This window comes from Myotis brandtii, unplaced genomic scaffold, assembly GCF_000412655.1.
Source record: "Myotis brandtii unplaced genomic scaffold, ASM41265v1 scaffold39, whole genome shotgun sequence".
NCBI lineage: Eukaryota > Metazoa > Chordata > Mammalia > Chiroptera > Vespertilionidae > Myotis > Myotis brandtii.
Window position 1 is genome coordinate 2,846,078 of NW_005364953.1, and position 21,896 is coordinate 2,867,973.

Below are 21,896 nucleotides of genomic sequence, written 5' to 3' on the forward strand. Positions count from 1 at the left end.
GCACAACATATCTCTATCATCAACCCCTTGGGGTACTAGTTAAGCTCAGTCATCCCTGGGGGCCCCTAGGCAAATGGCAAGAACAGAAGCATTACCAAGCAGTCCTGTGTGTGCATGTTGGTAGTACAGCCCTGACCTTGCAAGGACCTTTTTCCAATTGTCCTCTGTTGGGCAGGTGGGTGCTGAACAGGGAGGGGATCGAACCCAATGGCAACAACCAAGCTGCTAAATTGCTGAGCTGGTTTTAATTGAAGGAGGTTTTAAGGCAGGTAGGCAACATCCTGTTGTTCGGGTGCTCCTCTCTCTTTTTTGAACTGGGAGTCAGGTGGCTGACTCGTGCTTGGTTGCAACAGCAGCAGCAGCAGCAGCAGCAGCAGCAACAACAACAGCAGCAGCAGCAGCAGCAGCAGCAGCAGCAGCAGCAGCAGCAGCATCTCTGTTCTCCTATTCCACACCTCGGCCCGCCCAAAAGTCCACCAGGCCATGGACGCAGTGGCTGTGTATCATGGCAAAATCAGCCGGGAGACAGGAGAGAAGCTCCTGCTTGCCACCGGTCTGGACGGCAGCTATTTGCTGAGGGACAGCGAGAGTGTCCCAGGGGCGTACTGCCTGTGTGTGCTGTGAGTACATCGTGGGGTGGCTGGGCCCGGGACTTGCAGAGGATGGGCACAGGCAGTGGGTATGAGTGGCGGGGGCAGGCAATGTGCTTTCTCAGGTCCAGCGCAGGGCCATGGTGGACCATGCTGTGTATTTCACTCCCTGGGCCTCCTGATCTCCATAAAAGGCATCCGCAGGACCTTTTGGTTCAATTGCAGAAAACTCCTTTTTGAGTGGGGAAACACTGTCTGGAATTTACCTTTGTTCAGAGAAAGACCCAGGGTCCCGACTTACCACTTCCCCTTTGTCCTCTAGTAGAGGCCAGCAAGGTAGAGGCCTGGGATGATGGAACAGCCAAATTTAGGGCCACCAGCTCCTGAGAGAAAGAAAGGCTTCTCCCCAGCTTTCTTTAAATGGATTTGGAGGTATCATCCCAAAAGAAGACCATCAACTTCAGGAAGAAGCAGCAGACTAAGAATCTAAATCCATTACTTTGAGAATGCAATGTCAGTTTCAGTAGGCTGCTGAAATGGGGATGTTTGTGAGTAAAACTGCCTCTCTGGATCTGCTTATTCAGCTTCCTTTAGAAGAGCTGTGTCTGGGGCAGGACCCCTTTTTGATAAAAGCTAGTACAGACAAAAGTTGTAAAGGACATGGAGGGAAAACACCCTTGTTATGAATCAGCTTTGCCCTTCACCTGGGCACATTTAACGCCCCATTTTGAATCAGATGCAACTTCGTCTTTTCTCCAAGGCTCCAGAGTCATGCGGATCTGAGACCTAATCCTATGCTAGTCCAATGCTAGGTTTGTGACTTTAGCAAGTTAACCCTCAGTCCCTCAGTTTTCTTATCTATAAAACGGGTATAATATTACTACCTACCTGATATAGAACAGTGAGGGTTAAATGCCATAATACAAGTAAAAAAAATTGAGCACTGGACCTGAGACACAGTAAATATTCTGTAAATGTAAGCTATTATTACTATTATAAATTTTCTTTTCGTCAGTTTTTGTCAGTACCCATGGGGCATTTCTAAGGAAGTACGTAGCTCAATTACTTTTCGTCAGCAGGATAAAAACACCCATATGAAAACACTGGCTCTGCAAAGTAGGTTCTAGATAGAAACAAAATGAGGGAAAATGCTTGGTAGTAATTTCGGTACCTAATGATACACTGCAAGATTTTAAAATAGCTCCTGGGCCAATGTAGAAAGATTATACCGAGGCTGGTGATAGAGGATTTTCATTGTTTGTTTGTTTATTTATTTAATGATCAAGCCATGTTTATGGCAACTGTCAGGCCACGCTAAATGCATTTATTATAAAGGCTTCAAAGGAAATACGTGGAAGCTATTCAATCTCTTGGACTCATATCTTTATGTTTTGCTTATATTGTTTGTTTTGCCCAAGCGGAAACTGGGGAAAGTCAATGAGAGCCAAGTAGTATTCTTAGGCTCCATTCTTCTCAAAAGAAGATGGAAAAGTGAGTGGACCAGCCCAGCCGTTGTAGCTCAGTGGTTGAGCATTGACCTTTGAAACAGGAGGTCATGGTTCGATTCCCAGTTGGGACACATGCCCAGGTTGTGGGCTCTGTCCCCAGTGTGGGGCATGCAGGAGGTAGCCGGTCAATGATTCTCTCTTATCATTGATGTTCCCATCTCTCTCTCCTTCTTCCTTCCTCTCTGAAATCAAATAAGTGCTCTCTCCTGTCTCTGTTACACTATCTATTTTTCTTCAAGGAGCTTTAAACTACCTGACATTTGCTTGTTTACTTATTTATTGCTGGGCTCTCCTACTTAAATATAAACTTCCATGAGGGTAGGGACATTGTTTCATACACCAGGAACATAATCTGGCACATAAAAGGCATTATGAGGCATATAATAGGTACACAATATATATTTTTGAATTAATGAATGAACCATCAAAGCAAATACTGTTTCTTACTACAAAGAGCTTTGGACCGATATCAGGAGGCCAGTGTGTGGAACTCTGGGGAAGTCACTCAACTTCTCTGGGTTCTGGTTTCCATATTTGTAAAACAGAAATAGTAATGTTTTCCCTGCCTTCTGCATAAGATTGCTGTTTATAACATAGGCAAGAGATGAGGACAACTTTAGCCTTTTGCCCATGTAGGCCAGGATCACATAAGAAATTAATTTAGGCAGGTGGGGACTTCTCAAACATTTAAGTTTTCATCCAAAGGGAATCTTGCATAAATACAGTTTATTTCTTTTAATTTTTAAAATATCTATTTTTAAAATTTATCTTTAATATTGAAAGTACTAGAGGCCCAGTGCATAAATTCGTACACAAGTGGGGTCCCTCGGTCTGGCCTGCAGGATCGGGCCAAAACTGGCTCTCCGACATTCCCTGAGGGATCCTGGATTGTGAGAGGGCGAAGGCCAGGCCGAGGGCCCCCACCAGTGCATGATTGGGGCCAGGAAGAGACACAGGAGGTTGGCCATCTGGGGAGGGACCATGGGAGGGCTCCAGGGTGTGTCCAGGCTGATTCACCCAGTCCTAATCCCCAGACCCCAGCAGCAAGCTAACCTACAGGTCGGAGTGTCTGCCCCCTGGTGGTCAGTGCATGTCACCATGCTTCCATGTCTCTGTATCTATTTTGTTCATCAGTTTATTTTGTTCATTAGATTCTACATATAAGTGAGATCATGTGATACTTGTCTTTTCAGCTTTTATGACTCTGAGTTTCCATGCAAACCTCCTTATGCAGTCGCAGAAAATAGTAGGCAAATTGGGAGTCCCCCTAGCATCTTTTGATGGGCACACTGGGCTCTCCAAGTCTTAGAGGTGACTGCCAGACTGTGCTTCGCAAGGAAGACACTAGGATCTATTGCTTTTTATGAAAGTTTCTCAACTTTTTTGAGTCGGGAGTCCCTTTTGATAAATATAACCCTTTCTTCCCCCCTAATTTTAATACTAGGCTGTAATAACAAAATCACATTTCATTTTTAAATAAACCATGCACTCATTTTAAACCAAAACATGTATGCTTATGATGTGCAGTAGAAATAACCATGTAAATGGTGTCATATACACATGAACAATAAGGTATAAGTAACAAACATTCAGTGATTATCGGGTTTGCTCAGAATAGTTACTCATTCTATCTTCTGTTTACTCCCATTATTCAACAAGGTTTGGTTGAGTTTCAGTTTCTGTATTTTTAATGTAGGAATACAACATTGCATTTGCCTTCAAACTATAAACTATACTTTAAAGCTATGCTTGTTCCTTTCCCCAGTTCTTAACCCTCAGTCATGGCCTTCAGATAGTCCTTTTCCCCTGTTCAGTTTTGGAAAATTGAATCTCATAAAGTACTAGAGAAGTTTTCTATTTATAGGACAGCTCACCTACATTTTAAGTGAGAAATTGTTCTTTAACTATTTTCAATAAATAAATCTATATTTTTTGTACAGTAAGTCTATTAAAAATAGTTCTTAATATCTATTCATATTATAGAAAATTTGAAAAATGTAGATAATGGGAATGAGGGAGAAACCATCTATAGTTTTATAACCTAAAGACAATTATTATTGAAAATTAAGTTGATTTTCTTCTAAATTTTAATTTAAAATTTCTTTGTAAACACACATGTGCTCTTACAATAATTGTATTCTGATGAGTTTTCTGCTTAACATGAAAAAAACCCATTTACGATGGCCGGTTTTCTCAGTGGTTAGAGCGTCGGCCTGCAGACGTTTCCCGGCCCATGTCAGGGTGCAAGCAGGAGGCAACCAATCAATGTGTCTCTCTCGCTCTCCCTCCTCCCTCCCTTCCAGACTGTGTAAAATAATCAATGGAAAAAATATCCTCAGGTGAGGATTTAAAAAAATCTCACAAAACACCCATTCATATGTAATGTTCTTACAAATGATTTTTTAAAAATATTATATTTTTAAAAAATATTTTTATTGATTTCAGAGAAAGGAAGGGAGAGGGAGAGAGCGATAGAAACATCAATAATGTGAGAGAATCATTGATTGGCTGCCTTCTGCACACCCCCTACTGAGAATCGAGCCCGCAATCCAGGCATATGCCCTGACTGGAAATTGAACTGTGATCTCCTGGTTCATAGGTTAACACTCAACCACTGAGCCACGCCAGTTGGGCTCAAACATTATTTTTAATGGCTGCATGATAGTCCAGCCAGTGACTGTACTATATTGTCCTTAACCAGTAATCTACTTTTAGACATTAGAATAATTCCATTTTTTGCTATTATAAATTCCATTATGATTACTATTTCAGTCCAGAAAGTTTTCTTTGTATTTGTGATTACTTCTTTAGAATACATTTTAAAGATGTGCAACTTCTAAGAAACATAAACAGCTTGGGATTTTTGATGTATATATGATCAGCGAATATTTTTTCCTAAGTGATTCTTCCAATTCATATATTTGTTCACCAGTAATGCATGAGAGTGTCCATTTCACCACACCCTCCCTAGAAGTGAGAAATCCTATTTAAAAAAATTCTTGAAATTTGGTGTCTGACTCTTTATTTCATATTTCTTTGATTAGTGATTGAGTCTGTTTTATAACTGGAAAGCTGCTATAGTTCTTCGTTCATGAATTAGCTCTTTATGTACTTTACCCATTGACCATTTGGATCTTACTATTTTTCTTAACACATTATGGATTTTTATATCTTTTTTCAGTTTCGTGTTTGCCATTAGTTTTCTTTGACACACAGAAAAATTAACATTTTTAGTAGTCAAATCTGTCACTCATTTTCTTTGTGTTTGATTTCTTTCTTTGCTTCCCAGCTTAGACAGTTCTTTCTCCTCCAGAAGTGTCATAAAAACTTCATTCAATTTTTCTTTTAAATTTGTGGTTGGGTTAATTTATATTTAACCCTTTAATTCCATTTAGAATTTTATTTTAATGTGGAGAAAGGATCTAATTTAATTTTCTTGAAATAGCTAACAATGGTCCCATAAAATTTATAAATAGAACTTCCATTCCCCATTGATTAGCCTCCTTTACCATATATTAAATTCTTACATATAACAATTATTGTTTTGCAACTATCTACTTGGCTCAATTCATCTATTTATTCTTATATTACCAGCACTATAGCATTGTGGGGGTGCGAAAATAAATTTTCCTTCTATCCTTGTAAGTTCTTCTGCTCTGACTAATAATCAAATTAACATGAGACAGAGTAACAGAACAAAATGACCAAATTTATTACATATATACATATGGGCTTCAATAAGAACATGAAACCTTAGGACATATTGGGCAGTTGAAACTTACATGCCCTTCTGGACTAAGGAGACGGAGGCAGGGGTTATGGACTTCAAAGGCAAAGTAAGCAGTTCACAGGTAGATGAGAAAGAGCAAATACATGGTAAACAATTTCTTGTTGGGCCACCCAGAAATAATATGACAGAAGAGAATCTAACAAACAGACTTGCTTTGATCCTCCCTGTCTGCCACACTTAATTCATATGTGCTAAAGTGAATATGCTAAGGTTTCATTCCTGAAGCAGTTTTTTTTTTCCTATCTGAATTCCCTCTCTTAGGGAGATGAGGGGGAGGAAAAAACACAAAACTTCTTGAGTTTGTTAGGTTTTAGTTCTAGCTAGAAACAATGTGCATGGCAGTATGGCACTCTCTGGGGAGATTCATTTTGGACCCCTACAGTAACATAATGTTTTAATACATTAAAAAAGTATTTGCTCTTCTTGCCCTGGCCAGTGTGCTCAGTGGTTAGAGTGTGGGTCTCATACCAAAAGGGCCTCAGGTTTGATTCCTGGTCAAGAGCCTGTACCTGGGTTGCAGGTTCGATCCTCAGCCCCTATCAGGGCACATGCGGGAGGCAATTGATCGATGTGTCTCTCTTGCATTGATATTTCTCTCTCTCTCTCTCTCTCTCTCCTCTCTCTCCTCTCTCTCTTTCTTTTGCTCTCTCTCTCCCTTACCCTCTCTCTAAAAATCAATGGGAAAGATATCCTCAGGTGAGGATTAACAACAATAAAAAATAATTATTTGCTATTCTGATCTGTTGGTTATTCAAAATTATTCTAGAATAATTTTGCTAAATTTAAAAAATCCCATTGGGATTACACTAATAAATAAAGGAAGAACTGTTATCATTAAGGAATTTAGTCTTCCCACTCCCAAACCTGACATGTCTCTCCATTTATTAATTTTTTAATTTACATCCACTAATAAAGGTTTGTAGTTTTTTCCCTGTAGGTCTTGCACATTTTTAAGTTTATTTCAGTTATAATGTGTATAAATGTGTGTCGATTCTTTTGTTTCTATTGTAAATAGAATCTTTTCCCACTATATTTTCTGTTGCATAGGAAAGCTATTGACTTTGTGTGTTTTTCTTATATTCACCCAGTATACAAAATGCTCTTATTAATGCTAATAGTTTTAATTTTATTATTTTTTGTTTTCAAGATGTAGCATGTTTCTTTTCACTAAGGTACATTTGAGCTCTCACTTTTCTTCCCTTCTCATCCTCAAGGTGGATAATAATTGGGAAAGTCCCAGCTATTCCATGGGATAGTTTGATGGTGATAAGAGAAAAAACTAATTTAAAATATTTAAAACAGTTAGTTTGAAGAAATAGTTTATTTCCATAATTAGCATACTTCTGTACATATCTGACTTTGTTTGCTACTTATCTAATAGAATATTTGAAAGAAGTGCTATTATATTCTTTAGCTTCAAGGACACATAATGAAGTCATTTGACATATATATCTTGAGATAAAAAGATAATTATCTTTTTGTCCTTTAAGATTTAAAGGATGACTGGGAATAAAATGCCTATCAAACAATTTCACTGGAGAAATTTCACTGGAAGGAGCAGTGACAAAATAAAATTGCAACAGAGAGGAACAATGTTGCATAGAACTCGAAAGAATGAGAAATTATAACTTAACTTATAGTTTTAAAAAATATATATTTTTATTGATTTCAGAGAGGAAAGGAGAGGGAGAGAGATAGAAACATCAGTGATGACAGAGAATCATTGATCGACTGCCTCCTGCATGCTCCACACTGGGGATCAAGCCCACAACCTGGGTATGTGCCCTGACCAGAAATCGAATTGTGACCTCCTGGTTCATAGGTTGACACTCAACCACCCTGGCTGGGCTTACAGTTTTTAAATACAATTGGATATGTGCTTTGGTGTCGCCACCATAATTATTTTGGTTTAATTGAGCATAATCCATTATTGGCAGAGCAAGCCAGAAGGCCAGCCCAGGATGACATTTGAAACATATAAACCACCAAATGGACAATTTACAGGCCAGTAAATCAAGTGCTGACTCTGGTTGACAATATAAAGTTGAAGTGGCAATATTAGTCTGAAGTTGTCATTTAGCTTAAGGAAAGGGGATGTCTTTTGGGCTCTTCCCTCCTAGCTTCAGCCCTTCGGCCTGATTTTGAATTCACCTTAAAACCAACTTGTTAATTCATTCCCTCTGATATAAGAGAGAGCCCAGATTTGCATCCCAACTCTGGCCTTTAAGTAGCTGTTTTACCTTGGGCGAGTTAATTAAACTTACTGTGCCTCAGGTTCCTTATTTGTGAAAAGAGGGATGGTACTAACTTACCTCACTGGGTTGTTTATGAGGATTATTGCATGAGTTAATATTAGTAAAGTTAACATGCAGTAGATATTTGTTATAAATAAAAATTCTATATATAATTGCAATACAAAGTTAGACCATTATAAGAGTACATATATAAAATGTTATGTGGCAGTTCAGGAGAAGAGATTATATTTATTGTCATGACTCATCAAAACTGGGGTTACACGGTTTTACCATCAGACTTGAAGCTGAATGACTTTGGACAGTTCTGAAAATTCAAATGTACTCTTATAGAATGAATATTGGGCCATAAGAAATTCAGAAACTTCTTGGATCAGACTATAGTCTCAATAATAATGGCTTTGTATAGGATACCATTCCTCTGTATATACAAGTTCTGAAATATTTGTTTAAAAATCAGTCACATTTTAATTGTGCCTTGAACTTTGCACATTGCATTAGTTTGTATAGACACAGGCAGCATGGATATTATCTAGCTTTATTTGCAGTGTCATGAAGAAATCATATATAGGTAACCTTTTTCTTTTGTGTAGTCCTTGAAGTGGTATAAAGAAGGAATTGATGTGGTTTTATCTGTTCTAAACCAAGATCTGTCCCCGACACTGACCCCTTGAGAAAATAAGAAATAAGTCAGGTTGCTTTCTTCTTGTCCATTTCTAACCAGACATGTTTTTAAGGGTTGGGGACCATTTTTGAGGGGGGGAGGGGTGGGAAAGGCAAATTTAAATATCAGCAGGGACTGAATCAGCATATCTTCTGTAATCATTAAAATGCAAAATATTAGTTAAGAAAATAAATGGAAACAACAAAAAACTCTACTGTTTTCCACCAATTATTCATTTTCTAGATTTTTTTCTTGATAAAATTAAAATTCCAAGCTTATTAACATGCCTGACAAAAGATTTGATGGGAGAAAAAAGTTAAGATTGCACTACATTCTTGGTTTGCTTGTATTAATGGAAGGAGTCACAGGAAAGGTGATTCTAAAAGGGATGTAACTGTTTTTTTTAATATATATTTTTATTGATTTCAGAGAGGAAGGGAGAGAGAGAGATAGAAACACCAATGATGAGAAAGAATCATTGATCGGCTGCCTCCTGCACGCCCCTGACTGGGGATCGAGCCCACAACCCAGGCATGTGCCTTGGCTGGGAATTGAAACGTGACCTCCTGGTTCATAGATCACCACTCAACCACTGAGCCACACTGGCAGGGTGGGATGTAACAGTTTTTAAAAGCGAATGATATTTTTATGATTTGTGATTTGCATAGGCTAGACTTGTAAAGCTCCAGATGGTAATTATACTTCTCTTTCTTTCTCTTTTTCTTTGTTTCTTTCTATGGAAATCTTTAGTAAAAGGCGAACGATTTATGCAAGCTGAAAAGAAACCAGAGTATGCTTATTTTTCTTTAAAAAAAGTTATGAGTCACTTACGTAACTTTATAGGGAAAATTAACATGCAAGGATATGTTTATATTAGTTTAAATTTACTTCTAGTTTATATACATACAGGAAAAGACAGTTTTGAACAGTTGTAATCCACTTTTTTTCACATACTATCATTTTGTATCAACATAATCCATATGCTTACAATTTTTTGAAAAATATAGGACTCTAATACCTTTGAATTTTGGTATAATTTTGAACCATTCTTTCTATTGTCATTTCCTTATTTTGAGGAACATTTCTTATTTAGGGATACTTAGGCTAATTCCATTTTTTTTCACTATTAAAATAAAACTATTATGAAAATCTTTGTCAAATTGCTTTTGTCTTTGATTTCCTGAAGTGTATGAAGATGAGCAAGGTCATTACATAAAAAATACACACACTTGGATAGCTCTTGTTATAATTTGCCTATTTATTTTCTAGAGCAGTGATTTTTCAGTGGACAGGGAGAGAGTATGTGTAGTTTGAAAAAAACCATATTCAATATTTTAGTTGAATTTTATATTACAAAGTTATTGTTCACAATAAAAGTTACAGAAAACAAAACTATGAAATCTTATTGGGGAAGAGGGAGTAAATGCTTCAGAAACACTGCTCAATGAACTGAAACAATTGAAAAAAGCTTCAGCTTATATTTAAATAAAGTTTCATTCTTAATGCATAGACTGAGTGAATCTTGGGGGAAATGACACAGAAGTTCCTGAGTGAGTTAAAGGAGCCAGCTTGACTTTGGGGAAATTGCCATCAATATTCCCAATGAGGTGTGGGTATTCCCTTTGCATGTTAGTCACTTTATGGTTCTTAGAGAAATCCTGGAAATCTTGTTAAAATGCAGATTCTGATTCAGCAGTTCTGGGGTAGGTCCTGAGATTCAGCATTTCTAACAAAATCCCAGGTAATGTCGATAATGTTACCCTGAGAATGTAACTTGAATCGCCCTGTTTTAGATCTCTTCTATCCTTGACATATGACAGTGAGAGCTGACTATAGGGGATCCCTCCTTGGTCAGTTATTTCAGCGACTTGAAAGGGGAAGAGATGAACTGCTGGCTTATCTGAGGGGTGAAAGAATTTTGCTCATTCAGAAATTTGAGGGGTTGGGAATAGGAAATTGTTAATATTAGATGGGTTAATCACCAGAAGTTTTATGTGTCACCGACACAGGCTTGTTCAGAGACTGAAGGAGGTAAGGACTTTTGAAGTGGTACTCAGGTTCCTGCTGCTTAACTGAAAGTGAGATAAGATCAGATTCGTTAGGAAACAATTTTCAAAACAGACTCATTTATTTTGACTAGATGAGGCTGAGTGATAGTAGGGAAATAGATTCATTGTATTTTTTAGAGACCCACTGTTTTAGAGAGTGGAAAACCAGTTACTTGGAATTTTGCTTTCATTATTGCTGAGATTTTAAATAATACCTTTCCACGTCACCTTTAATGGTACCGAATTATTGCCATTAATCGCTTCCCAGAGGGAAAATAGATTTAAGGGTCTATTTCCCTGCTTCTATCTCCATTTTGTGTGACTTTAAGAAAATCATTTCAAGCTTTACATTTGAGTTCCCATGGTGAAAAATGGAAATCAAAGCTCTTGCCTTGTTCCCTGTAGAGTGCTTACTGAAATCAATGGACTTTGAGGTAGATTTCAATTGCTTAAAAAAACAAAGGACTTTAACAATGTAATATTTAATATTTATTTGGCATATTATACATATGCATATATTAACCTACTTTATATATGATCTAAATATTCTGATAAACCTTCATAACAAAAATGACACATTTCCTATAATCGCACCAGCAATTAAATTGATCTTTTTTTTGTTTGTTTTGTTTTACAAATTGAATGAACCTGATTAGAGTATTTGAGTGTTTTTTGTTCTTAAGGTAATCAATGCTGATGGACATTGATTAAATATATAGTAATTTAATCCACATATTTAAAGACTTAGTTCTAAAGGGGGTTAATGGTAAATTAGGTCAGTTACTCAAGGATGACCCTCTGTTTCGAATGCTTTAGAATCATCTGTTCTTTTAAGTTTAAACACATTTATTTTTATCTGAATTCAGTATGTATTCTGACCAATATTGACCCAAATTTGTAGCTAAGAATAATAATCAGAAATATCTTTAATCAAACTCTGTTGATCCAGATTCACATTCATAATTTGAAAATATTCAGCATAAAGTTTACTTTTATAAGAAGTAAAAATTTATTAGGCAAATTAAGTAGCATTATTATATATACTAAAATGTAATAAATAATCTATATCTATTATCGTGTGGGGGTCAAGAGCTGGGACTCTAGAGTTAAATAGGCCTGATTCAAATCGCTCTTTGTTGCTCGATCTCTAGTGTGGCTTTGATTACTTAACTTCTCAAAGTCTCAGTTTTCTCATCTACAAAATGAATTTCATAACAGAAAGCTCATAAGATTGTTGTGTGGTCCAAAAGAGATAATGCATGTACTATGGATTAAATCGTGTTCCTGTCAAATTCACATGTTGAAGCCCAAACTCCCAATGTGACTATATTAGATAGGGACTTTAGGAGATAATAAAGGTTAAATGAGGTCATAAGGGTGGGGCCCTGATCCAAGAGGATGGGTGGTCTTATAAAAAGAAGAGAACTCTTCTCCATGCATGCACACAAAGAAGAAGTCATGTGAGCACATGGCAAGAAGGTGGCTGCCTACAAACCAAGAGGAGCCTTAGAATGAAAACTATGTTGCTGGCACCTTGATCTTGGATTTCCAGCTTCCAGAACTTTGAGAAAATAAATTTCTTGTGTTTAAGCCATTTTGCTCTGGCAGCCTAAGCAGACTAATACAGATTTTGGTACCAAGAAATACAGTGCTGCTGTAACAAATACCTAAAAATGTGGAAATGGCTTTGTAACTGCACAATTGGTAGAGGCTAGAGGAGTTTGGAGGTGCATGCTAAGCGAAGCCTACATTGCTGTGAACACAATGTTGGTAGAGCTATAAATGTGAAAGTTCTTGGTGAGGTCTCAGATGGAAATAAGGAACATGTTATTGAAAACTGGAGGAAAGAATTTATATCCTTGTAATAAGTGGAAAGAATTTAGCTGAACTGTGTTCTGGTGTTTTGTGGAAGGTGGAACTTGCAAATTGGATCTTTTGCAGGAGAAATTTCTAAGTGAAGTTGTTGAAGTGCCTTGGATCCTCTTGACTGCTTATAGTAAAATGCAAAGGGAGAGAGATGAATTCAAGAAAGCATTGATAAGTGAAAAGAAATCAGAACTTAAAGATTTGGCAAATTCTTAGCTTACCCACATGGCAAAAAATGAGGAAACTTCTTCTGGAGAGAACACCAAGGGTGTGGCCAGATAATCACTCCTTAAGGAGATTACCCATGATGTTAACTAGCCATTTCAGCAGAAGCCAGGAATGGAGTTTGGAGCCAAATCTCAGAGACACTGTCAATTTGGGCCAAAGGGAATAGGACAGGAGAACAGAACAATTTGGCTGCAAACATGCTTTATCTTTCAAGAAAAGGGAAGAATGGCCTTGAAGATCATTCAGAGATCATCAGTGATACCACTCCCACCATAGGCCCAGAGTGCACAGGCCCAGAAGGGCAAGTCTGCTTCTACCTAGGTTTCAAAGTGGAATCAGAACCCAACATTGCTGAGTGGGCCAGGCTACCCCCAGAGCTGTGGGGGTGACAGTGACACACAGTGTGCCTGGAGGGCAGAGTATCAACCCAAAGAAGATTATTCTCAAGCATTAATATCTAATGGAATTGGCATTATGAGGTTTTGGACTTATTTAGGACCTGTCACCCTTTTTTTCCTTCCCATTTCTCCCTTTTGAAATAGGGATATCTGTCCTATGCCCATCCCATCATTGTATTTTGGAAGCAAACAACTCATCTGGTTCCACAGGTTCATAGCTGGGGAGGAATTTTGCCTCAAGATGACTCATACTCAGAGTCTCACCTATATCTGATTAGATGATATTTAGATAAGACTTTGGACTTTAGACTTTAGAGTTGATGCTTGAATGATTTAAGACTTTGGGGGCTATTGTGATGGAATGAATGTATTTTGCATATGAGAAGGACGTGACTTTGGGGGCATCAGTGGTAGAATGCTATGAACTGAGTCATGTCCCCCCACAAATTCATATGTTGAAACCTGACCCCCAATGTGGATGTATTTGGAGATAGGTATTTAGAATGTATTTAAGGTTAAATGAGGTCATAATGGTGAGGCCCTAATCCAATAAGATTGGTTGCCTTAAAAGAAGAAAAAGAAAAAGGGAGATCATTCATTCTCTCCATGCACGCATAAAAAGAAGAGGTCACGTGAGCACACAGCAAGAAAGTGTCTGATTATAAGCCAAGAGAAGAGGCCTCAGAATGAAACTTATGTTGCTGGTACCTTGATCTTGGACTTCCAGCCTCCAGAACTGTGAGAAAATAAATTTCTTTTGTTTAAGCCACCCAGTCTATGGTATTTTGCTATGGCAGCCTGAGCAAACTAATACAGCATATAAAACTCTTGGTATGTGGTAGAAATCAAATATATAGATATACAATCTGCATACACACTGAGTAACGAGAGAGAATATTTATTCCATCTGAAAGGACAAGCTGCTTTCAAGTAGTACTTTAGCAGGACTCCGTTTTAATTCAAATTGCTGTTACCTCTATTTTATAATATATAGGGGATCCCCCCAAAATGTATACACACACTTTGAATAATTACAAAGGCAGTGTTTATTAAAATATATTTAATTTTCAAAATTGAGCTAAAAGCTCTTAAAGTGTGTAAACATATTTTAGGACACACTGTATTATAAAGTAACATAGTAATAGTAATCTAGGAATATAGTATTACATTTATTATACTTACAATTAATATTATTGTTCCTATTATTTTAAGTGGGCCTGGTAGTACCTTATCCCAGTGAAATGTTTTCACCTTAATGCTCGATATGTACTGAAAAATAATAAGGCTATACTTAGTTAAATCTATTTAATAATTCATGATTTTTACCAGTTGCAACACAGGTCTCTAGTTTGTTTCTATCCAAACTTTCAACTAGACAAATCTTAAGAGTGTGATCTCCTACATTTTTTTAAAAAGGAAAAGATAAAGAATGGTTACTGGAAACTGATCTGCTGTATATAATATGCAAGCCAGTTAGATTCCCCAGGTTTTTGTTCCTATGAATTCATGGTTCCATATGTGTGTGTGACATTTATATGTAATAGTAAAACTCAAATTGAGAGCATCCACTTGTTCTTTTAGAATTTTTCAGTAATGGAGTTTATTCTTTCACAGGTATCAAGGTTACATTTATACATACCGAGTATCCCAGACAGACACAGGTTCTTGGAGTGCTGAGGTATATATCTTTTATTATTTTTACTTCTGTGGGTATCAGGGAGGTGTTTGAATTTAGGCTGGTTTTATAAAAGAGCTGTCAAATCCTACATTCCCCAAATATTCATCAGATTCAAATCACTAAAGCGGCAATCCAAAAGTGTTCATGGATCATTAAGAAGCTTTTAGAGAATTTTGGTCCCAGTTCTGTTTAACCACCATTGTATGGAGTGGTCTTACCTTGGGGAAAAAATAAAAAATGTTGAGGAGTTGTGTCAAACTTTTGTCAATTATTGTGACACAATAATTAAATGTGTACAATAAAATGTGTAAAATAATTAAATCAGCAATCATTTAGTGAATGGTACTAATATGAGTGTTGCTGCTGTGGTGGATTATTTTCTCAAAGCTTATAATACCCTTGGGGAGATACAACATGAATTACACAGCAATCTGAGAGCCTGGACTTGCTGTCAGATGGCTCTGGGCTCCAAGTCGGGTTTCCTCTCCTCCCTGATAGGTCTATGACCTTGGGCAGGTTACTTAACTTTTTCTATGAACCAGTTTCTTCATCTGTACAATAAGCCTAAAAATAGTCCCTTATTCATAGGGCTCAATTTATGATTAATAAGATAATGCATATAAAAAAAGTTCTTAACCACAGGACCTAGAACATAGTAAGCCCTCAAATTTGAACTCGCCCAAATTGCTAACAAACAATATGATTGTATATAATGAAGTGCTACCTTATTTACTACAGGAGTTCAAAAAAGGGAGGGTTTTCCAAGTATTAGGGTAACCAGAGCTGCTCTAAGTTTGAAGGCAGGACTCCCAACTGAGCCAAGTGGGAAGGACATGGAGAGGTGGAATAGAGATAGAGGGAACATTGCAGTGGTTTTTACGCTATGCTCTGCAAAATCTTAATGTTTCTTTCACCTGGTGTCTTGGGGTTGTCTGTGGGTTGCAGAGGCAGAGAAGGACATAGGCAGCTAGGCTTTTGAGTCCGAAGTTTGTCTTTAATCTGAGCAGTTTTCTTTTATTTTGTTTATCAACTAGAGTTCTGAGTAAGATTTCATTAGAAAAATGGGTTCTGATGGCTTTGAAAACATTCGAAAGTCACTGTATCATAGCAAGAAATACCTGTAGAATGACTCTATTTCCATGTACAAGGGTAGTATATCATATATTACCAATGTAGAGGATCCTACAACTGAAACTTTTAACCTCAAATGCTTTCTCTGATATCCGACTCTTTAAAACAGTCTGTTTTTTATGATGAGAGCACTTCGTTGTGAGCTGTTTGAAAACATAAATGCTAATATCAACCTCTATTAATAACTCAATCAATCTATGCATTTAAGAAATTCTAAATCCTAGACTTAAACAAATTAAAACAGCTCCAACGTTTACAAATTCATCAGTAAACCAGAAAGCATAAATTGCAGAGTACAAATGTTTTGAACTACTGAGATGAATCAGGGAACTTTTCAAACACACTGTTGCTTTATATCAGGATAATTAATATTGCAATACTAATTAGAGGAAACCAGTACCATTTGCAATCAAAATAATTTATACTTGTTTATTTTAAAAAATTATCTGCATTGCTGCAGAGATGATTAAGTAAGAAATTAAATTTCATTTATTATGAAGAAAAGTTCTGTATGATATCTACACGCATATTTGTATGTAATTTGACCTGGAATAGTTCTTCTCCCTAGTGAAGTAGCCTTCAGCTGTGGAATGATATTTTTTATGAAAAGGGTCTTAAATGATCAGGGTTTAGCTAACCATGACTTCAAACTTGTTTTCTTTTGTTTCAAGTATAACATTATATGCAGATTGTTACATGCTTGTGATCATGTTAAGGAAGAGAGGACTTATTGAACATAAATAAGTCTCATGCTTTTGTCTGTTTTGACCCTGTTTTCATAAAAATATAGTGATATTGCAATTCTCTGCACCAAGAGAGCAGAACGTTGGCATTTTTTTTTCCAAAGGGAAAAGAGTTTTAAAAAAACTCTTTATATTTATTTTTGAAATGCATACTGCAATTTTTTTCTGTCTGCTAACTTTGCCTTCTCTATTGTATTTTTGCTAAAGTGAATATTAAACTAGTGTGTATTCCCAGAGCTCATATCACCTGGCTGGAAGAAATTTCTCTAGAGCATATTGAAGGCCAGCTATGGTCCAAAACATGTTTCCACAGATAACTAAGAGATGACAATATGGGAAATGTGCAAATTTGAACAATAGCTGAGTTCAGTGACAGGATGGGAGTTGTCACTGTTACAATTCTTGTGGTAAACGTATTTTCAAAATTGGGTAAATGACAGATATTTACACTGTGTTCAGAACAATGTTTTAGTTTCACACTGCAGGAAAAATCATGGCAGTAGGATTCCATCCTCTGTGCAAAGATTGTGCAAGGAATCTAGGTAAGGCTGAGATTTGTTTCAAAGAGTGAAATAAAATTGAATCCTGGATCCACTGGATTATGAAAGATAAATATTTATGTGAATTTCTAGTTTTATTTATTTATTTATTTATTTATTTTTAAAACAGGGTTTTTAATTTTATTTGTTTATTTTTTAATTCTCATCCGAGGATATTTGTCCATTGATTTTTAGAGAGACTGAAAGGGAGGGGGAGAAACAGACAGAGAGAGAGAGAAACACATTTATTGGTAGAGGTAGAGGTATGTGCCCTTGACCGGAATCAAACCTGAGACCTTTCAGTCCACAGACCGAGGTTCTATCCACTGAGCAAAACCGCTAGGGCAGAATCTATCCACTGAGCAAAAAAGGGCTAGGGCAGAATCTCTAGTTTTAGATAGACTTTTAGGTTTTATTATTGCCTAGTGTATTAACTTCTCATGTGACTCAGGCTAAAATTTTGCTAAATTGTTAACTCAGAGAATCCTACATACAGTCACCTATCATTTATGAACATGTGCATTGCCAAAAGTGCCTTGTAATAACTGTGTGAACCTCTCCCTGCTGACTTCAGGGCCTTTGGGATTTTCTGGATATTTGATCATCAGTAGATCAGTAAATGCTAAATAATTTTACTTGTTAACCTAAGCAAAGCACTATAAATGAGGTCAGCCATTTGCCAACGAAACATTCATCCCCAATTCAAATTGTTTTAATACATCCAGTGCTGTTATTCCTCTCTGTTAGCGTGAATAATCAAGTGTTAACTGTGTATAAGTCCCCATAAAAAGTTGATAAATGGTTTTACAAGCCACACGGACAACTAAGATGTGTGGTTTGAAATCTTTCCACACTGGGGGAGTGTATAGTTTCTCTGCTGGTTGGTGACTCTAACTTCACTATAACCTGTTTGGTCTAGCCCTGATCTGAAAGGCAAGAGACTAGGTCCTGGGATATAGAGCCAGTTCTGCCTCTGGTCATCTGTGGGACCTTGGGCAAAATGAATTATCTCTTTGCATTTCCATTTTTTAAAATCTGTCAAATGAGAATAACCAAATCAGCCAATCTCTGAGGAACCAGTAGGGGCAAGAAGTGGGAAAGTGCTTTGAAAATGAAAAAAGTGCTCTAAGGAAGATATAAGGAGGTATTTTGTGTCTAAAACCTGCCTTTGCAATTTGGAGATTTCATCTTGGAGCCAAAGAACTATTTGGACCCCTGTAAAAATGACCGTGTTATTTTGGATAAAGTAGAGTTCTGGGAAGGTGTTTTTATAGGAGTGGAGCTAAGTGCAAGAGTGGTCTGTACCTACTGATGCTCCTAGCTGTGTGAGCTTGAGTCGACACTAATTCAAAGCTCAAAAGAACTTTCCCAGTGCTTTCCCTGAAAAATTACTTACTCCAATGCAGGAAATGACTGAGAGTTACTATGGACAGTGTGCTATCTTCAGCTTTTAGTCTAGTTGGCAGAAGTCTATGTGCCAGCCCTCATGTTTTCTCATTAAATGCTAACAAACAGCTCCCACCTCAAAAATCTTCCAGATGGAATAGCTGAAAAATAGCTTTCTAAAAAAACTAGTCATTGTTCAATTGCTTATAGCAATACTATTTTATTTCATGTACAATGACAGTTTTGAGATGATGCCTAAAGCTTGGCTTATAAGCCTTTGCAGGAAATTGTTATTGATTTCAAGCTGTGTTTTTGCAAGAGAACTGATGTCAGGAAAGGAATACATTTTAATAGTCACTTGCAAATAATGTCTTCAGAAACAAACAAACAAATAAATAATGGTGACCTTATATAGACTTTCATTTTCGTGTCATAGATAAAACTTTGTCACAGTGAAGTGTTGATGGAGAGAGTAATTTGGGGGAGGAAACAGAAATTTCCCAAGGAGGAAAAAATTTAATGTGAAGGATGAGGCAGGACATATTGTGAGGTGAGCATATAAGGACTAACTTAGCCATGCATTGTGTGTATCATTACAGTCAATTTTAATTTCCTGTGTAGCATTTTATATTGTGGGATGATGACAGGGAGGATACGTGGTGGTGGTTTTGTTTTGTTTTTGTTTCATTCTTCAGGCTTTTTATTAATGACCTGTAGGATCTGAGTTTTTTCTGTGTTTAACTGCATCTTCTAAGTTGGTGAATTCATTGTGGGTAATGGCCTGTATACCCTTAGAGGTTCGGGATGTATGATGGGTAGCAGGCAGAAAGGGCAAGGCAATGAGCAAGAGCTTGTACAAACTAATACCACCCCTGGGAGAACTGAAATGACAGCTCATTAGCTCCTCTTGCAGGGAAATTCAGCCAACCAAAGTAAGCTCTTTTGGGATGTTGTTTTTCTCTTCTTCCTTATGTTTTCAAATATTTGAACAAGTTACACAAATGTTACCTCTCTAAGCACCCCTCACACATTTTGTAGGGCTTTTCATATCATTATGAGGTAGTTGAATAATTTTCTTGACCTTTTATTTTCCAGACAGCACCTGGGGTTCATAAAAGATTTTTCCGGAAAATAAAAAATCTCATTTCAGCATTTCAGAAGCCAGATCAAGGTATTGTAATACCTCTGCAGTATCCAGTTGAGAAGTCCTCAGCTAGAAGTACACAAGGTACTACAGGTACGGTTTACTGTTAATTTTTCAAAATTTTATTTTATTATTATTATTTTTAAAAATATATTTTTATTTCAGAGAGGAAGGGAGAGGGAGAGATAGATAGAAACATCAATGATAAGAATCATTGATTGGCTGCCTCCTGCATGCCCCCTACTGGGGATTGAGCCCACAACCCAGGCATGGGTTCTTGACCAGAATCAAATCAGGGAGCCTTCAGTCCACAGGCTGACACTCTATCCATTGAGTCAAACTGGCCAGTACCAAATTTTTATTTAAATTACAGTTGACATACATTATCATATTAGTTTCAGGTGTATGACATAGTGATGCAACATTTATTAACTTATGAAGTGATCACCACAATAAATCTAATACCCATCTGACATCATACATAGCTATTATGATACTAGAGGCCCGGTGCACAAAATTTGTGCATGGGGTCTGGGGTCCCTCAGTCTGGCCTGTGTCCTCTCGCAATCTGGCACCCCTCAGGGGATGTCGGGCCTAAACCAGCAGTCGGACATCCTTCTCACAATCCGGGATGCTGCATGCACCAGTGACCATACTTTTCATACAGGGGAAAGGCATCTTACTGTTGTATGGACAGCTACATTTTTTTGCCCTGATTATAAAAAGTAGTACATAACATGATCCTTCTGAGGCAGTAGTACCATTTTCCCCATCTTATGGGTAGAAAAACTGAAGCAGAGAGAAGTTAAGTAATTGGCTTTGTCACACAGTTGTGTCAGAATTAGGGCTGACCACAAAATGTGCAAGCTAGAGTCCATGCATGTCATCGCTGCATCATCCTGTTTTTTAAGTGTTAGAGTAGCCTTGCCAGGTTTTGATTTTTAAATCTAAGAGACTGTTCCCAATATATAGGGTAGGGTCCCTTGGCCTGGCTGGCGATCAGGGCCATCTGCGGGGCAACCGGTGGGCGGGATGATTGGGGGGCCCCTACTGGCACCTGCCTTGGCTGGTGGCCTGGCGCTGCCTGCTGGCTGGCCCTGCCCCCCTGATCACTACCGCCAGTTGCCTCCCTCTTGGGGGGCAGATACTCAATGCAGGAGTTGCCCCCAACTGGTTGAGTGTTGGCCCCCTGGTGGTCAGTGTGCATCATAGCGACCAGTTGTTCTGCTGGTTGTTCCGCTATTCAGTTGATTTGCATATTAGGGTTTTATTTTATAGGATTTTTGACTGTATTCCCTATGCTGTGCTTTACATCCCCATAATCCTATCTAATTAAGAGGGAATATGCTAATTGACCCTCATGCCATCGCAAAGATGGTGGCACCCACAGCCAATAAGGAGGGCCTGGCTGGCGATCAGGGCCATCTGCGGGGCAACCGGTGGGCGGGATGATTGGGGGGCCCCTACTGGCACCTGCCTTGGCTGGTGGCCTGGCGCTGCCTGCTGGCTGGCCCTGCCCCCCTGATCACTACCGCCAGTTGCCTCCCTCTTGGGGGGCAGATACTCAATGCAGGAGTTGCCCCCAACTGGTTGAGTGTTGGCCCCCTGGTGGTCAGTGTGCATCATAGCGACCAGTTGTTCTGCTGGTTGTTCCGCTATTCAGTTGATTTGCATATTAGGGTTTTATTTTATAGGATTTTTGACTGTATTCCCTATGCTGTGCTTTACATCCCCATAATCCTATCTAATTAAGAGGGAATATGCTAATTGACCCTCATGCCATCGCAAAGATGGTGGCACCCACAGCCAATAAGGAGAGAATATGGTAATTGACTGCCCCACCCTCAAAGATGGTGGCACCCACAGCCAATAGGAGGGAATATGCTAATTGACTGCCCCACCCTCAAAGATGGTGGCACCCACAGCCAATA

The 21,896-nt window shown here is 38.0% G+C and overlaps 1 protein-coding gene across 1 annotated transcript in view; it reads left to right on the forward strand.

Annotated features, from left to right (window-relative positions):
- The first annotated feature begins 368 nt into the window (after positions 1-368).
- The window catches only part of SH2D1A (SH2 domain containing 1A), a 25,081-nt gene continuing 3,553 nt past the window's right edge, over positions 369-21,896 (forward strand). Inside the window, exons 1-3 of the mRNA XM_005872709.2 lie at positions 369-620; positions 14,959-15,022; positions 19,917-20,058. Coding sequence (XP_005872771.1) covers positions 484-620; positions 14,959-15,022; positions 19,917-20,058 — 343 coding nt within the window. The 5' untranslated portion in view covers positions 369-483. The remainder of the gene's footprint in view (positions 621-14,958; positions 15,023-19,916; positions 20,059-21,896) is intronic.